The 17592-nt window shown below is 41.4% G+C and overlaps 2 protein-coding genes across 5 annotated transcripts in view; both read right to left on the reverse strand.

Annotated features, from left to right (window-relative positions):
• Window positions 1–578: 578 nt before the first annotated feature.
• LRAT (lecithin retinol acyltransferase) lies at window positions 579–2018 on the reverse strand. The gene is made up of 2 exons (XM_052690411.1): window positions 1438–2018; window positions 579–1088 (listed from the first exon to the last, which is right to left on the reverse strand). The coding sequence occupies exons 1-2, from the start codon at window positions 1981–1983 to the stop codon at window positions 936–938; spliced, it is 699 nt and encodes a 232-aa protein (XP_052546371.1). The 5' UTR covers window positions 1984–2018; the 3' UTR covers window positions 579–935.
• A 3468-nt stretch (window positions 2019–5486) lies between these two features.
• The window catches only part of LOC128084368 (uncharacterized), a 47700-nt gene continuing 35594 nt past the window's right edge, over window positions 5487–17592 (reverse strand). For 2 of the 4 annotated variants that reach the window (XM_052690359.1, XM_052690358.1), the window contains exons 17-20: window positions 13762–13845; window positions 12057–12180; window positions 7931–8021; window positions 5487–7433 (exon numbers count right to left, since the gene is read on the reverse strand). In XM_052690359.1, coding sequence (XP_052546319.1) covers window positions 7359–7433; window positions 7931–8021; window positions 12057–12180; window positions 13762–13845 — 374 coding nt within the window. In that variant the 3' untranslated portion in view covers window positions 5487–7358. Of the gene's footprint in view, window positions 7434–7930; window positions 8022–8938; window positions 9257–12056; window positions 12181–13097; window positions 13138–13761; window positions 13846–17592 lie in introns of those variants that run through there. The other 2 variants (XM_052690360.1, XM_052690361.1) reach the window with 2 other exon arrangements.

Below are 17592 nucleotides of genomic sequence, written 5' to 3' on the forward strand. Positions count from 1 at the left end.
ACCAATGAGCCCTGATACTTTACAGCACCCACGTAGCTCTAATTACTGTGGGAAAGAAAGAACTAAATAAATGTGCATTCATTTTCCTCCCCCTCCATGCCATGTGCCCTGCAAGACTAGAAACCCACAGCATCTGCATGTCACAAGCTTTCAGAAAGCAAACTGTTTGCCTCCTGTACTGCCTAGAAGCTCTCTGCAGCCACTTTCATTAGCCATGCCCTCCACTACCAGCAGCAAGGAACATGCTGACGAATCACAGGCTTTCTGAACCACCAACCCAATGAGAAAATTGCTAATTATGCATTTTTTTGCTGTTTATGCAATTGATACAAATGAGAGACCTGTGACCATTTCCCAGGAGGGAACTCAATGCCAATGTGGACAGATGTGCTACGGCAGCACTGCACCCAGGCAAGGCCCTTGTCCCCCCACCTTTTCTTTTTCTTGGCTATCAAAAATAGTCAGCTTACCTAACTGCATCTTCACAAAAGGACATGTCAGGAACGGAGCCAGTAACTCCTGAACATTAACAAGATCTACCAAAGTAAGAGGTAAGTAATTCTGAATGCCCATCGCTGTGTGGTACTCCATCATCTACTTTTATTAATAGCTGTAGCACCCAGGCACACAGCTAGGAGATAAAAGAACATGAAGGGCACGAGCAGAATCACTTGAAGCTAAAGGCACGCAGCAGAACTGCATCGCACCCCTACTTTTTCATTACTTTAAAGGTGTGTGAGAAAGTATTGAGATTTTCAGGAAATCTATCACTCAGCTTACATAGTAAGCTATACCTTGTGCACTGTGTTCTAGACAGAGTCGCATTTAAAAGCAGCACACAAGCTTAAGTAACTTTACACAACGCCAGCAAGTAATTTGTGCCCTCATAAATACAGTAGTGTACATCCTATATACAAACAGCCGCAGGCGGGCTGTTAGCCAGCCATCCACAGAACGAAGGTAATGAAGATCGTGGGGAGGGCGGTGGAGGGTGCCAGACCCAGGCAGATGATGGACGCTAAACCCACGAGCACCGAAGCAAGAACGCTCCTCTGGTCACGAATTATCATCTTGACAGTCTCACAGAACTGCAAGGAAAGAAAAAAAGGAAAACAAAGGAAAAACGTCAGGGTTAAGGAGGAAAGTGTCGAGATGACAGCTGGGATCGCTGCTTTCTCCGGTACGGACGGGCTGCCGGTGCCACAGCGCTCACGCGCTGCCTGAGAGAACGCAGCCTGCCGCTCCGTCACCGCGGGAGCTTTGGCTAACGCAGCGAGTGGGAGCTGAGCTCCCAGCCAGCCTCCTGTCCCGCAGCCCGGCGCCGGAGCAACGTGGGGCAGCCCGGCCGCGGCCCGCCAGCTCTCCGCGGCGCTTCTGCCTTCGGGAGCCGGGGACTCCCTCCGGGGACGCCCTGCCGCCCCTCCCCGGGGGCCGTACCTTGTCGGTCTGGAAGCTGACCGCAGCTCCGTAGCGGCAGTAGGTGACGAAGTGCTCGCAGTTGTTCCAGAGCAGGCTGTAGGCCGTGGCACCCACCAGCTTCTCCGCACGGCGGGCGGCCTCCTCGCTGCCCAGCACCTGGTCCTTGAACAGCCGGTCCATGTGGTTGACCAGGATGCTGCCGCCGTACGCGAAGTCCTCCACCGTGTCCACGCGGATGCTGGCCGTCTTGGTGATGACGCCCAGGATGAGCCGCTTGTTGGTCACCACGCGCTGGATCTGCCGGCGGTCGTCGGTGAAGGCGGGCAGGATGTCGGGCATCAGGTGGGCGACGCGGTTCTCGCCCAGGTAGATGCCGAAGTGGACGAAGAGGGTGCGCGGCACCTCCAGCAGGTCGCCCCGCCTGAAGCAGCTCGTGTCGTAGTAGCCGGAGGCGGCCGGCGGCGGCTCCCCGCCCTCCGCTCCCGCCGGCAGCGCCCGGACGTGGACGAGGAGCAGCAGCTTCTCCAGCAGCAGCGAGGCCGCCTGCGGCACCGCGTTCTTCATGGCCGGCCGGGCCGAGGACGGGAGGAAAGCGGGGCGCCGCCAAACGGCCCCGCTTTTCTAGGCGGCCGGCCGGGGCGGGGCGGGCACGCGGGACGGCCCCCGGCTGCGTGCGGGGAGCGCCCGCCCCGCTCCGGCGGGGAATGCCGCCCGCCGGGCTCTGTCCGAGACGGGACCGGCACGGAGGAGCGAGTTCCCGTCACGATCCGGCTCGGAAAGAACGGGAAGAGGAGAAGGGGCGTCGCCGTGCGTTTTGCTTCGTGCTAATCCATTATGTAAATAGATAAATCGCGGCAACGAAGCCTATGAAAGAGCGGCCGACAAAGCCGACCCGTCTAAGGGTTCGGTGGCCGAGCCGCTTCCCGTCCCCGGGGCTGCGGGATGATGGATGGGGCCGGCATTCGTGGCACCTGGCACATGTCGAGCAGCAGCTCCCTGCCCGCCGCCTTTGTGCGGTCGCTTTCGCCTCTGTGCACGCGAGGCGATGGGGAATAGGAGGCAGGTCGTTGGAACGTCTGCCCTCAACGCCGGGTTCTGTCTGAAGTCATTACCTTCCCAGTGGCTCTTCCTGCAGGTTGTGTGCACGGTGGTGGTTGCCACACAGCCAAGTACAAGGGCAGCTGCGTAACCCTTTGGCACCTCGCCACAGGCAAACAGATGTGAAACAGCAAATTATTTCTCCTATAAAATTACTTTCAACCCGAGAGCCTGCAGACCGTGCGCAGGAAGCCCCGAAGACCCTCAAGCTGTGGGACTCCTTTGGTTGCTCCAGGAGAAAGGAAAGAGCTCCCTATGCTTTCCACTGCCGAACAGCTGTGGTCCGAAGGGCAAGGCCTACCATGACACGTGCTGAGCCAAGGTTCAAGGGAGGTTCCCGCATACAAGAACTGTTCCAGGGAGGTTCCTGCATACAAGAACTATCAGGCTTATCGCTGACACAAAGCAGTTTTTCCACCACTCCTCGGTGACGCCAACACGTTATGAGAGCTGCCGTCAGCAGAGAGCTTCCTGAGGGACCCATGTTTGTCATGGGTCCACTTGCAGAGACAACTTGCAGAGACAACCACAGGATCCTCCTTCAGCCTCCGAGCACAGACCAGAGCTCCAGCACTGCTTGCCAACGCGATCAGGCATTTGGGATTTTCTTTGAAGAGTTTCAGCCAAACTTTTACGCAACAAAGGCTTAGCTCTCTCCGGTCAGTTACAAAGGAGGAAATACCTTGTAGATGCAGCTCATGGTGCTGGTGTGAACCAGTGGATTAGCCACCAGTCACATAATTCTTTCAAATCTTTCAAATCCAGATGTTTCAATACACCCAGAAGGGTTGATGCTTTTGCTCATGCCTATTAGTAAATGAAAACATGGGCAAGGCGCTTTATGCCCTCTTAACTGGCACATTTTTAAGGGACTGGAGAAAGGGCCCAGGTTAAAAACACTAATATCACGATAAAGAGCCTCAGCCACTTGGTGATGGCCATAGGGGCTGGTCCAGGCACGCAGCACTGTGACACAGCCACAGGTTTTCAGAAACTCCACTTTAAGTCCTGGCACAGAATCATTCATCTGTCCCTCCTGAAAGCATAAATGTTCCACCTTGAGGCTCCCTCCATCCAGCCCCACTGTCTCAAGGCTCCCTCCTCCCAGAACGGCCAAAGGAGTGCCTGCATGATCTCTGTTGAAGGAAGAGCTACAGTAGCTTCAGAGCTACAGTTCAGATCTCTCTCCCACCCAGCACAAGAGAGAGGAAATTCAGCTGAACTCCCTGGCAGAAACAGACATTTCCTAACTAGATCTTTTACTTGGAGACATCCTTTGTCTGCCTTCTTAATATCCACGAGCTTTAATCCCCCAAATCCCCATTTCAAGTCAGGATGAAACTGAAGAAGAATCATCAAGAGACTCAAAGCCTTGCTACAGGGAAGGGTTTCAAAGGAATTAAGGTGACAGGTGTGCCATTATGCAGCGGTCACTTCCTCATCCCCTCATACCAAAGCACTAACAAGCTTCGTCTCTCCCTCCCCCTGAAACCACTCAATTTCAGAGTCTGAAGCCCCAAAGGAACAAGCACAGAAGGCATCGCACAGATGGCAGATGTGTGGAACGGCTTCAATCCACACACAACTCACATACGTGGTGGCAGCAAGTGAAAACCGCCCTGATAATAATACCTTGAAACTGCTGTGAGCAAAACACTCAGTACAACACCACACTCATCTCTGAAATCAACTCTTCAGAATTTGGAACGGCAAATCTGCAGGCCATCAATACAGTCGGCCATCTTTTTCAAACTGCCACCGTGCAAAACAAAATTTTGGTATGTAATTATTTTTCCCTCTGCTCAAATGGGAAAAGAAAGAACGAAAATCTTTTCGTCAGAGATGGCTAAAATGAAGGCTTACTTTGTGCCTCAAATTAAGCCTCCAATAACTTATTTCCCATCTTCCTGGATTACTTTCATGTAATAACTTTTAGAACTTTAATAGATTAAATTGCCCCAAAGCTGGCAAGATCACTTTGAAATATTAAATATGATGCAGCAAATGAAGTACTTGTTTGGATTGTTACCTGCTACGGCATAATTATTTCATGGCAGACCCCATGATCTGCTTTTGAGAGCTACAAGAGATGCAGTAATAAAGCTGAAGGAGGTGAAAGAATGCAGCCTCTGTTTTGTATTGCAGATGAGCCACAGCACAAAAAATTCCCAGGTAAGAGGTGTCAGCCAGCTTCCATTACACTGAAAACCCAGCACGTTAGATGGGTCCTTACTTTTAGGGTTTGAGTCAGTGCTGTTCCCATCCTGCCCTCACAGCTAACATACGGGAAGGGGCAGGAAAGAAAGGCAGTTGGAAGTGCAAGTTCTTGCCTACATAAGGAACAGCCCTGCTTTGCAGAATGTATTTGGTAACTGAAGTTAAGCCAATGCTAACGGCACACACGCTCACAGATTAAAAACCAAATGCAGCTTTAACAAGCTTTCAGGTCAGCTGTGATTGCTGGAACAAAAACAAGTTCATGAATTCAGAACACGTTAAGGAGGATAAAATCTTTGGACAGAGATTTCTGAGAGTATCTTCTGCAAGGAAAGCACCCGATGGGCAATGCCATGTGCTTTACACTGAGACATAACGCACAGAAAATGCATTTGTGAGGGATGCATCCAAACGAGGTAATTCCAGAGGTACAAAATAACCCCTTTGTACTCCCATATCCAGTCCCTTTGAAGAGTTCTTTTAAGCAAATTACAGCCTCCTCTGGAGAGCTCCAAGTGCCAAACTCCACAGAAGTGCATCGTTTTGTCATTCTGTGATTTGCTCGTTCCATTTTTGTATCAAACAAAGGCAAAGCACAGAGAAGACAAACTCTGATGGAAGAGGGGAACCAACAAGACAAAGCATGAAACCGCAGGTAAGTGAAACAACCCAAAGCAAAGAGTTTTAAGAACCTCTGAAATAAGTATCGCAGTTTTCCAGAAGCAGCAGCAACTTAAAATGACTCCAACAAATTTATACTTAGAAATGTATACTTTAATTCCAAAATAGCTGCGTACACATTTACAGTCACTTAAGCAGCACACTGAATAAACTGCACATATTCACCATTGCCTTTCTCATCTCCGCAGGTTTGCTACTGAGGTCTATCAGCTTTTTATTTTTTATTTCCTCTCAATACGTTTGTGTATTTTGCTGGGGTAAAAGGCTTCCAGATTATTAACAACAGTTTTCTAAATGAGCAATGAATGTAAACATGAAAATCAGCAGAAACATATGAAGTTGCACGCTCTTCTGCAATGAAGTAATGATCCATTTCTCAGAACACCTTCCATGAACTGTGTTACACAGGTAGCATCTACAGCTGGCTAATGTGTTGAGATGGATAAAGCTCTTGCTTATAACTTCAAGTTAAAGCCACAGAAAAGGGGGGAACAATTTGTTGTATAATCCTCATTAGCAAGCAAGGGGGCTAGGAAATTAGTAATAATGGTAGCACAGTGTGAGATTTAGGAAAGCAGTTCAGTGAAGTTCATCAAATACTTATTTTCATCATTTTTCTTATACTATTAGTACAGTCTTCCCAAAATAAAAGGGAAGATTCATTTCTGAAATGTTGGAATGTGCACAGTAATATTTGCATGGCTTCTGCAGAAGAAACAGAGCTAATTTTTGGGCCAGAATTTCTATCCTGACAGTGCCACAGGAACTGACACAGATCTTGGGGGCCTCCGCTTAATCAAGTGAAAAAGTTCTCAGTACCCTAATTTGGATAGACTAGTAATATATTGCAGCAGGGGAAAAGGGTGGATGGGGAAAGGGAAATGCAGAGGGGATAACTGGAGTCGGGACAGAGACAAGAGAGCACTTCATTGGTTAGTCCTTTTCAACTGATAGATGGACTTGGCAGGGAGGCTGGAGCTCGAGGATCTTCAAGGTCCCTTCCAACCTAAGCCATTCATTAGAAAGATGCTGGAAGTAATAGATAAATCTGTCATTAATTGGACAAAGAGCTGGAAAGTTGATGGATCACCACCAAAGGGCTGCATTTACTACTGGTTGCTACACAGTAGTAACAATTACTAAACTTCTTCACGGCCCATTAGGGAAAGCTGTTCTCCAGTGCCAGGCAGTGCTAACTTCATGGTGATGCACAGCAGGTTGTCTAGCTTCACTCTACACACAGGACAAAGACTGCTGACAGGAGCTCAACTATACTGGTCTATTTAATTTTCAAATAAAGATTTAGAGAAGGAAAAGAGATGAATGGAACAGGAGGTAATTTTCATCTTGGAACAAAGACTGTATCTTGTCTCATAATTAAATGTTACGTTGCAATTTGTTTAATTCTATTTTACAGGAAATAAATTAATTCTCCATCAAATGTTATTAGTCACAGACGGAGCTGTAAGTCTGGCATGACTCAAAGCAGTTATTAATTTGTACCATATAGCAAAGCCTCTGAGAGAGAACTGTCGCTGATTTTCTGCGGTGACTTTTAAGTCTGACTCTTGGAAAGGTTACATAACAGCAGGACAAGGGGAAATGGTTTTAAGAGGGAGGGAAGATTGAGGTTGGATGTCAGGGGGAACTTCTTTACAGAGAGAGTGGTGAGGTGCTGGAACAGCTGCCCAGAGAGGCTGTGGATGCCCTGTCCATCCCTGGAGGTGTTCAAGGCCAGGTTGGATGGGGCCTTAGGCAGCCTGGGCTGGCAATAAATGTGAAGGTTGGTGGCCCTGCATGTGGCAGGGGGGGGTGGAGATTCATGATCCTTGGGGTCCCTTCCAACCCCATCCATTCTGTGATTCTGTGACTCAAAAACTTCTTCCTTATGACATTTTTATATTACTCAAAAGTGTTACAAAAACGTATGTATCAAGCACCTGTTACTCTATCAATGATTTTAAATCAGGAACATTTTTAATCTGGAAATCCAGCAGCATCTGCCCAAGTGCTTTGCCCTGTAAGGAAAAAAAAACAACAACCACTTACTATCTAAATATACAGTCTTTGTAAATTAAAACTGTATAATATGGATATATATATATATCTTTAATCAGTATAAGTTTTATTGTCAGTGTAAAAATTGAGCACGGTCAGTATGTTTAATGTGTATCACTATATATCCTTAGAGATTTCAGGTGAGTTTTCAATCAAGATCTGGATCATAGGTTTACTCGAATTGTACTTTTCCATAATTAATATTGCTCTCTTTCATTTAATTGCCTCACTTGTGAATTAATGTAGTCAAGGATGAAAAAACATTTACTCCTAAACAGATTGAGTAGTTTGTTGTATTTGTTACCTACTGATAAAATAAACTTGAGTTCAGCTCTGCTACCCAATTCATACCTAGCATCATCCTACTCTGTGAACAGTCCCACAGCTAACAACAAATTACTGGGAAAACAGTGGAATATTCAGTTACAAAAGATAAATGCATTAAATCAATACATGCCTGTGGGTCACTCCTTAGGGATGCTACACCACCACCACCAAGGGAATTCCTCAAAACAAAATTTAATGCATGGATTCCTGGCAATTCATATCTGTAAGATAAAATACACATTCTTGTTGTTACACCTCTCCACCAGAGATTTTGGACAAAAACTCATTTTTGTCATTTACAGAACAGAAGCAAAAGACTGTGCAGAAATCAACGTGCTTCTGACAGCAACCTCTACTGGTCAATCAAGCCTAGGAGTTAAACTGAAGGTTAACCTTTCCTACTTTCTTATTTCTCACCCTTCACCCACTTGTCAGCCCTTAATAGTTCTAAAGGAGGATCATAAAGTATAATTCTCCTCCTATTCAATGTCAAAATTCATAAATTGCTAATAAGCCACTTTTCTCATTTCCATCACTCCAGCCATTTAGAAAGCTCTATAGGCATTTATTTCAAATCCAGTGTGATTTAAGAAAACACAACAGACAGAGGGAAGTATTTTTAATATTTCCTAGTTCTGATACTGAAAAAAATAATCACATAATCCCCAGAACTCACTTTTGCTGACACTGTCTGCCAGCTGATTTGGAAGTCATGCTCACTATTACTGAGAAATAACCATGACTCACTAGCTCAAACTCTTGCAACTATGGAGAATTTTTAATAAATTACAAGTAAAGCTACATTTCAACACTTCACTGGAGCCACGTGCTTCGTTAAGATAAAACAATTTTATTTTAGTATGACAGACCCATATTCCTGTTCCACTGCCACTGTATGCTTTTTTTCACCCTTGCTTTTGGCTGCTGCATTTCCAATTTGGAAACTTTTCTGGAAGTCTGGCAAATGGCTTCATGATTTCCTAGCAAAGCTATTTCAAATTCCATAAATAGGTCTATAGCATATTTCCATTTGCCATTCCATAGTTTTCCAGTGCTTTGTCTCCTTCTGTGTGCTCTTCCAGTGCTCCTTGGTTTTTTGTTTTCCTCCATTGCTTCCTTTATCTAAGGACTTGATGGCTTTCCTTTTTTTTTTTTTTTTCCTTCCCTTTTAGGAAAGAATTTCATCACAACATCAGCAAGACACAAGGAATAACTGAAAAAGACCTTATTCAGCTCTTGCTGTGTCTCCAGATGTTTCACTGCTACAGTTTAAATCACATTTCCTCCAGCATTGCCTGTTTCTCTTTAGTCATTTATCTGATCTTCATCTGTTTGCAACAAATTCTTCAAATCTGTTCTCTAAAAAAGCTGGAATTTCTTGCAGTACTCTTCTGTGGTTGAGGTTTATCTTCTCCAGTCCCTTTCAGCATTGTAAAAATGAGGGCTGCTGTTGATACTATTCAGCATTCGACAGGAATGAGTAGAATAAAGTAATTTAAGAAATGTCATCTATGTAACTGACTAATAATGTAATCAGCAAGGATTAGAGAACCTCACCACATTTCCAATTTTTTATTTTGCAAACTCTGCAAATTCCAAGTGACCACATACCATGTCCATCAATACGCCACACTGCAAGCTTTACCCTAAATGAAATCTCCCAAAACTTCCAGGTAAGAAACAATTTCACCACTGGTAGATCTCTGCATCAGAATCAGAATAATGGAACACGTGTTTAGAAGCTAAGACCTTAGCTCCTCAAAGAAGCTTCACGAAAATCAGCCATTCAAATAATCAGGAGAGAACCTGGACAGCAACAAGCAAACGAGGAGTGGAACACTTTAAATTTCACCCTCCTCAACAATTCTGGAAGCACGCAATGTGAGCTGTGGATCTTAATTTAGAACATCAAAGAGAAGCACGTTAGCTTCACACATCTTCAATAACTATTTAGAGTAAGATGTTCTAGCTAGAACTAGATTTACAGAAGCAATATTCAGAGGCAGCATTTTCAATACGTTCAGACCTATCCAAAGCATCTGAACATCCTAAATCTTTCTGCACAAAAAATACACTCCTACACAAAAATAAAACACTTTAGCAGAACCATCATAGCAGTCTTAAGCTGCAACAATATATGAATTACATGTTGTCATGCATTTGACCAGCACAATTAAACAATTTATGTTAAACTGAGATCTAAAGTAAGAATGACTTTTGATTGAACTGCACTAGGTCATGCTTAAGAGCTGCTTTTAAAAGTGCAGAAAACAAATAGACTCTTCAAAGAATATTAAGGCTGTGATGGAAACCAATGAAAGAAGGAAAATTCACTGCTGTAGCTCAACTCCTATGCTTATGCACAATGGGGTGCCTCCTTAACTACTTCCTTAAAGTGCTGTCCATACCTGTTCAAAGAAGCCAGGTTTCCCTGTAAATTTCCTGTTAGAAACGTATGGAAATAATAACGTTATAAAATTTGTTTATCGCGTTGGTATCAAGGAAAAGACAGCATTCTTCCTGTCAAGGGAAAGCAGCTGCTAAAAGAGATGTCTGCAATAAAACACATTGTAGAGAGGTACATGAGTCTGTTTTTTTCCCCATAATAAATGTATATGCAAAAGCAATTTAAAAGTTTTGCTATCTGCCAAAAATTCAGTGTTTTGTTCCTCAGTTCTTCACAGCAAGAAATCCTTAAAAAAAATGCCCTCATGGATACAGTTCTAATAGAAATGCAATTCTCTGTTATAGAAATAGGTAACTGCAGAAATAATACTGAAAGATGTTGCAGCAGAAATGCTAAGTCACTTTTTGAACCAGTGGTTGAGCACCTGGTGGGGAGGCAGGGCCAACCCAGGGGAGCTGGGGGGCACACAATGCAACGCAATGCAGTACAATCCCAGCTCTCATCTAAGGAATCTTTTGCTGCTGTGTTGCCTACATTCTGCAAGCTTATGAGTTTACAACGCTCTCTATTGAGAATAATCCCATCATTTTTTGTTTATTTCATTAGCCTTAAGGAGAAAGAATTAAAAGCAACCAGCTGACAATCTCTGTTCCGTATTGAAGCAGAACCACAGTTGGTATGTTTTTAATAGCAAAAATAATGTCTATTGCTTAACAACTCACATTTAAAATGAAGGAAAATAAGACAGCCTTTCTTATGACAGTAAAATCTAAAAATAAATGAGTAATTCAACAGCAATCTGAAGCACACAAGCATAATAATAATCCTAAAGAGTTCCACATATGGATCTATTCTTTTTCCCACAGAGTTTTTTCAGTTGTCTCAAATAGCTCCACTATCACATCATTAAAAGAAACCAAACCCAGGAACAGATAATCTAATTAATCAAATTTAATTGGCTTTACCCAGACACAGCAAATTGGAACTTTTATGTATGAACATAAACACCGTTAAGGAACCACAATGAATCCATTTCTATAGGTATCATTAGAAGGCCTGACATTTTATATTTTTTCCCCCCTTTCTCTGGTCTGTTTGAGAGGAAATGTATTTACTTTCTAGATATTAGAATTTCTTAGATCTGTAGATTTGCTAACACTTAGGAAACGGTGGGTACTGCGTAGATCAGTTCATCATGATACTCAAAGACCAGGAGTTAAAATAGCTCCAAGTTCTCTGGGCTTTGAGCTGCACCTTTCTGACTCATGCTCTTTGACCAAGCAAAAAGACACTTATTTCTTGGCAGCCACAAAAAGATGTAAAGATTTTGGCAAAATGTCCATTGTGGTAGAACAAATAATGTTATATCAAAACAGGTTCTAGAAGGGTAAAGAGTTTGTTGCAGTATCAAAGCACTTGTTTTTAGTGAGACACAGCAGGCTTAAAACCTCTTATCTGCTTTACTGGGCACACTCAGGAGAATGAGCACTACTTCCTCACTCTGCAAGAACAGGATGTCTCATTTGCCAGGGATTTCCAATTCCTCGTCATGTAGTGACTTGGATGCTTGGGAAGCTTCAGTTACTAAAGCTCCTGCAGTTTCAAGACTAGGAATATGTTTCTCAAAATCAGACTACAAGTTATTACTGTTTTGTAGACATTCTTCATTAGAACAAAACAAAAAATGCAGTGCAACAAGTTTTTACTTAAAAATGCAAAGAAAGATACATTAAAGAAAAAAAAAGTTGAATACAGATAGGTCTGCAATACTCAATTTAGTTTAAAATACCTTCTGACACCATCACAAATCTGTCATACAACTGTCCTGCACAAGTTCCTTACTACTCACCTTGATACCAGCTCTTCTTCAGGTTTTTCTCGCTCTAAAAGGTGTTCAAAGTAGTTCTCCAAGGCTTGAGCAGTTAAAGTTTTCTTTAGATATGGATAATACAAAGGATGCCGTGCTATGACACCTGTTAGGTAAAATTAGTGATAGTTGAAATATGAGCTATTGAAACCTATTTGTAATTATCCTTTCAAAACTGATTTGAGGTCATCCTCTCAACTGAAAATGTACGTATGGATACTCTTTAATGAACACCTGAATAAAGGAGCAGGACAGCCTTTCCTCTGTCAGTAGAGAGGCAGTGTGGTGCATGACATGGAAGAAGGCTACCGAAGTACATGATATTAACAATTTCATTCTTCTAGCTGCAAGTGGACCCTGCCACTGGAAAACACCTAAAGAAAAACAAAATACCAACCTCCCCCCCAAAAACAAACAAACAAACAAAAAAAAACAGCAAAAGAAACAATACATGAAGTTATCTTCCCCTAAAGGGTGTGCAGGACTTAGAAAAGTAATTGTAGCTGACCATTAACAAAGCATAATCAGATCAGTAGTGGGTTTGTTTTTGGTTCTAACGCCCACTAACTGCAAGAAATGACAGTTTTTTATTGCTGTAAGTATGCATTGATAAACTCCAGGTAACTTTATGCTGAAGCCAATGTTCCACAGCAGGATCAGGAAAGCAGGTTCATGTCACAGATCTGTTTATGTAGGGACTTAAAATTAATTTCACCTCATAAGTAGTTTGTTGTTCATTTAACAAAGCAATAGTTTCTTTAGATCTGAGGAAGCCCACTGGCAGTGCACACACAATTCATGACCTGACAATGCTATATTGTATTAATAGTCAACCACAGATGGAACAAATAAAATAATAATAAAAAAAATAATAATAATTAAAAAAAAAAAATCAACACCTCTTCACTCTTCAACACAAAGAAAAGCTTCACAAAGAAGGACAAGAAAACCTTTTCCTTAAATATAAACAAAATCCATCAGTCTTAGCACGACAGCTATTAGCAAATCAAATCCCAAACGCACCTTTAATTCATACTGAGCTTTGAACACCACACGCTCTCATCTTCGAACAAGTTAGAGAGCCAATTGTTGCATGCAGAAGTAAGGAACAGAGGGAATTATTAATCAATACAAGAAGCAGCATAATCAATGTAAAGCCTGCACACTGAAACATACCACTTGGATTTACAATATAATTAAAAACATTCTCTTACTTTCAAGAACAACTTTGGTATTTCCTAACAATATTTTAGCCATCTACATGACACAAAATTAACATACAGAAATAGTACACACCTTCAGACAACCAAGAAATTATATTATATAATATATAATATTAAATAATATTATATGATAGACAGACACGAAGAAGTAATAACAGATGTGCAGAAGAAACCCTAAAAATATGTTTCTTAATTTTGGGGTGCTTACTCTTTGCAACCGTAAACAAAGCTTTATATTAAAAGACATTCAAGTGTTTTTCTTAATACCTCAGATTTCAAACAGCTGCTGAACATTGACGTACAGACACTGCATTAGTTAAATACTGTTTCATATGGATTGTTTCATTTGAGAAATAATAAAAGAAATGATCAAGTTATGTTAAGAGATTTCCCAAAAATTAAGGAGAGCACTTGGTGCCTCTTAGCTGAGAGACTTAAACCACCTTGAGAAGAAAGATAAATACCTATGTTTGCAGAGTTGCCTTTGTCTCCACTTCTAGTATAGGCAAGATCCTCTAGGCGGTAGGTATGGTGGCCACTTGGCAGATCTGTGCAAGGTAAAAATGAATGCACTGTAATGACAGCTACACACAATGGTACATTTTGAAGAAGTAACTGTCTTTACAGTCTTCCTGTTTGTCTGTAGTACTCTCACAAACAACGTCAACATTTTCTTACCACAGATACCAGGGAAGAAGTTGTGAGGGTGGGGGCAAAACCACAAAATTGACTGTTTCTGTCCTGATGTGTATTTATAAAGGCAAATCAGCTTTACTTTTACATAGCTGAATGCTGTGCCACACGTCCCCTGTTCTGCCACCTCTGCATATGAAAATTCATCTTCATCATAGCAGTGCAGTACCTCTGAAGGAGGCTTAGCAGACGTGGTATTTCTTGACCAGCTGTTTTCCAGTTAACATATAGATTTCTCTGCTTCCAGTGTGGGTAGAAAATACATTTATTTACTGATAATTTGTTGTCCGTAGAAAGCAGATTTAAAACTCTGTTTGAAGACTCTGCATCTCTCTTGCTTTCCTACATGCTGCTATAAGGGTTATTTTTTGCAAATATTTTAGTGTCATCTGGAAAAGGCATTTCATGGTCATAATTGCATTTGCTATCAGAAGCTAGTCAGTTTTTTAACTTGTCTGGAATACTGGATTTTCAAGTCTTCATGAACATTAATACTATTACACTCCATAGAACAATAAATATTATTTTTATCTACTTATAAATTAAAAAAAAGTAAAAAAAGCAGCCCCACTCCTTCCCAAATCCAGAAGTCCAATCCTGTTGAAGCCACGGAGTTTATAAACAAGGTTGGATTGTTTGGACATACATCACAGACCTCTTGCAATTCTTCAGTAGTAAGCAGCAGGCAGCCACCAGCTAGCTGCTCTTCTGAAGGAGAGATGAAGTGCTCACCTTGCCACCACATCTCAGTTATCCAGTGACAGAAGCCTAACACTTAAACTTGAAGTACAATTTATATCCATTTTTTTTTAGGCAGAGAGAATCCAGTGATTTCCAGCCTATTGTGCTTCTAACCCAACTTCCCTCCGGACATATCAGCTCTCCTAGCATCCCTGGCTTCAGTGCCAGCATCTCAAACTTATCCACCTATCTGCCTTGCATTTAGAATTCCCATCCTTCATCCTTTCCTATAACCCCTTCCTGTGATTTTCTGTCTTCCTGCACATGAGTGGGCAGGTTATATCCTCTCTCTGCTCCTTGAACCCAATAAAAGGAACATTCATGGCACAGAAGTGACATTTTTCCTGCTTTCTGGTGTGACACCAGGTGGCATCAGCCACAGGAAACAATTGACAAACAACTGACAAAAAAATTGACAAAAAAAAAAAAAGGTTTGTTTTTTTTTCCCCTTTCTTTTAGAAAAATAATTCAGCCTAGAGCACATTGTCAGTCTAACGTGTTTAAAACTCAAACTTGTATTGAAGAGAAGGTCTTGTAAATCAAATGTCACATAATCTTCAATGGAGGAAACCATTAGCAGGGAACAATCTGGGGCTGACCACAGCAAACATTTTCTGATCTAGCTGCACCAAAAGAGGACATTACTCACATCCTAAAGGAAAATCTAGAAATTAGTTATGGGTTAGTCTAGTATAATAATACTTCACTGGTAATAAACAGAACTTGAAGTGTGGAAAATACATGACAGAAGAGTTAACATAGCAGATGTGTTTTGAGCTTGATGCTCAGTCTTTTCTATGTTCACTTCCATGAAAAACAGTGTCATAAAACTTGCCAGAAAATATTAAAGGGTATATTTATATAGCTGGGGAATATTTTTTGTGATTAAGCAAGTGAGATCCTCTTCTGATGCAGAAAGAGCCCAGGTAAAGTTCATTCCTCACTTCGGCCAGATCTGCCATACTTTGTACAGCACAGAAACTGCTTTTCTTTTTTCTTTTTTTTTTTTTTTCTTTTCTTTTTTTAAATTTTTATTCGATCTGCAATTCCAAAAGAAAAAATATTTTTCAAAGGTTGAAATGTGGCAGTATTCAAATTATAGACGATGTAGAATTCATCAACAACGTTTCAGACAGTCTCTGACAGTCTTCATTTAAACAAAACCATTTCGAGACAGCACTCTGCTGTTCTCATCTATTGATTTATTGATTTATCCTTCATGATCTGTTTATCAGGAAGTTGTTTTCATTTAACAAACATCTTAAATCTACGGAAGAATCCTCTTCGAAACTAGGGCAAACAGTAAATTCAAATTCCACCCTTCCAGAACCACATCTAGCAGAATTTTTGAAATCCACTTTTGCATATTTCTCTTATCTGTTCAAAGACAACCAGCAGTCCCTCACACTTGAGATAACCATGAAACCAAGAAAAAAATACTTCTTTCCTTACTAAATGCTGACAAAATGCTTTAGCAGAGTTTACTGCTTTTACAGTCTAATCCATCTATTTCTCATCTATGTTGTCCATATGTTAAGTCACAGAAGTAGGTAAGCATTTAGTCACATAGAGAAAACATTTCTATTTACAACTAAGGGCAAAAGTTTAGAGGTCCTTCTCAGGGAAAAAAAACAGAGGAGATCTGCTGACCCTCAAAAGTAGAGTCCTGCCTGAATAAAGCCTGAAGAATTCAGTACTTAAAGCTGATCTCAGGCACCTCAGAAAGTCTTCTCAAATGACAAGAAGGCATTTGAAAGCAACAGGAAGCCTAACTGCTTTTTTTTTTTTTTCTCCAATATTTATTGTTGCAGTTATGTTGAAATTAAAAAGTAAATAAATGAATAAATCAGTAACTCTGCTAGCCTCTTTATTAGAGAAACCACGATTTTCTATTCCTTAACTCACTGAGTGTGATTATGATAATCCCCCACTGCCCTCCCTGGAACTCCCATATATCAAAGAGATTCTGCTATGAGCTTTGATTAGCAACAGACATAATCAAGAGCTGAACACACTGAAAACTAAAATTTATTTCTGTTTGATGCAAGAAGATTTCCTTGAAGGGATGTCTGAAAGGACAGAGAAAACAAATTCACACATGGCAGATGGATGTTCAGTATCAGTGACTTCCAACACGTAAACACATAGCCACGCATCTATTTGAAAATTTCTCCACATTGTATAGAATATCTTCCATAATTTACAATTACAGATTCTACTAGTAGTTTTGAGAAATTCCACTCACTGATTTTGGATCCAGATTCAGATGATATGAAGGTACAAAATGTTAAGATGCAGTTTTTTTTGTATATACACACACTCAAAGATCTAAATTTTTCTTTCAGGACTAGTATTACATTTAGAAATAATTTGAACAAATAATCTTTACTTGAAGTTACTTGATTTAGATTTGAAAGGCTCTATCCACAGCTTTAAATTAATTATCACATCTCTCTAGTGAGCAGAAATATAACAATGAAGATTCTGTCTGGATTGAAAGGAAACTATGAAGAAGGCTGTATGTTACAAAATGCAGCATGCAGTTCTGTCATTAGAAGGGATAAGAAAAACTGTAAATACCTAAAAGGTTCTATAATCCTTAATCTAATACCTAGCATCCATGAACAACTCAGACTGAACACTTCACTGTGGACATTCAGACCTGCTCATCTTAGCTCACTGGTTCACCCAGGTATCTTCCTTTCCTTCTTCAGACATACGGATTAGAAAAGTGGAATAGAAATGATCATAAAGAAGCATTATTCTAATATCCTTTCTTCAAAACTTACTAGCTCCAGGTCAGTCCCATTCTTATTCATTTCATGAAGCCCAATGTAATACGGCTGAATTTGTTTATCCAA

This window comes from Tympanuchus pallidicinctus, unplaced genomic scaffold (genome assembly GCF_026119805.1).
Source record: "Tympanuchus pallidicinctus isolate F22 unplaced genomic scaffold, pur_lepc_1.0 scaffold26, whole genome shotgun sequence".
NCBI classification, from domain to species: domain Eukaryota; kingdom Metazoa; phylum Chordata; class Aves; order Galliformes; family Phasianidae; genus Tympanuchus; species Tympanuchus pallidicinctus.

What these genes read in the sequence shown, in the direction of transcription:
- LRAT (XM_052690411.1), bottom strand. Translation starts at nt 1,983, where the DNA reads ATGAAGAACGCGGTGCCGCAGGCGGCCTCGCTGCTGCTGGAGAAGCTG. An exon ending in TCAGCTTCCAGACCGACAAG is followed by an intron (nt 1,089 to 1,437) that starts GTACGGCCCCCG and finishes CTTTCCTTGCAG; the next exon opens with TTCTGTGAGACTGTCAAGAT.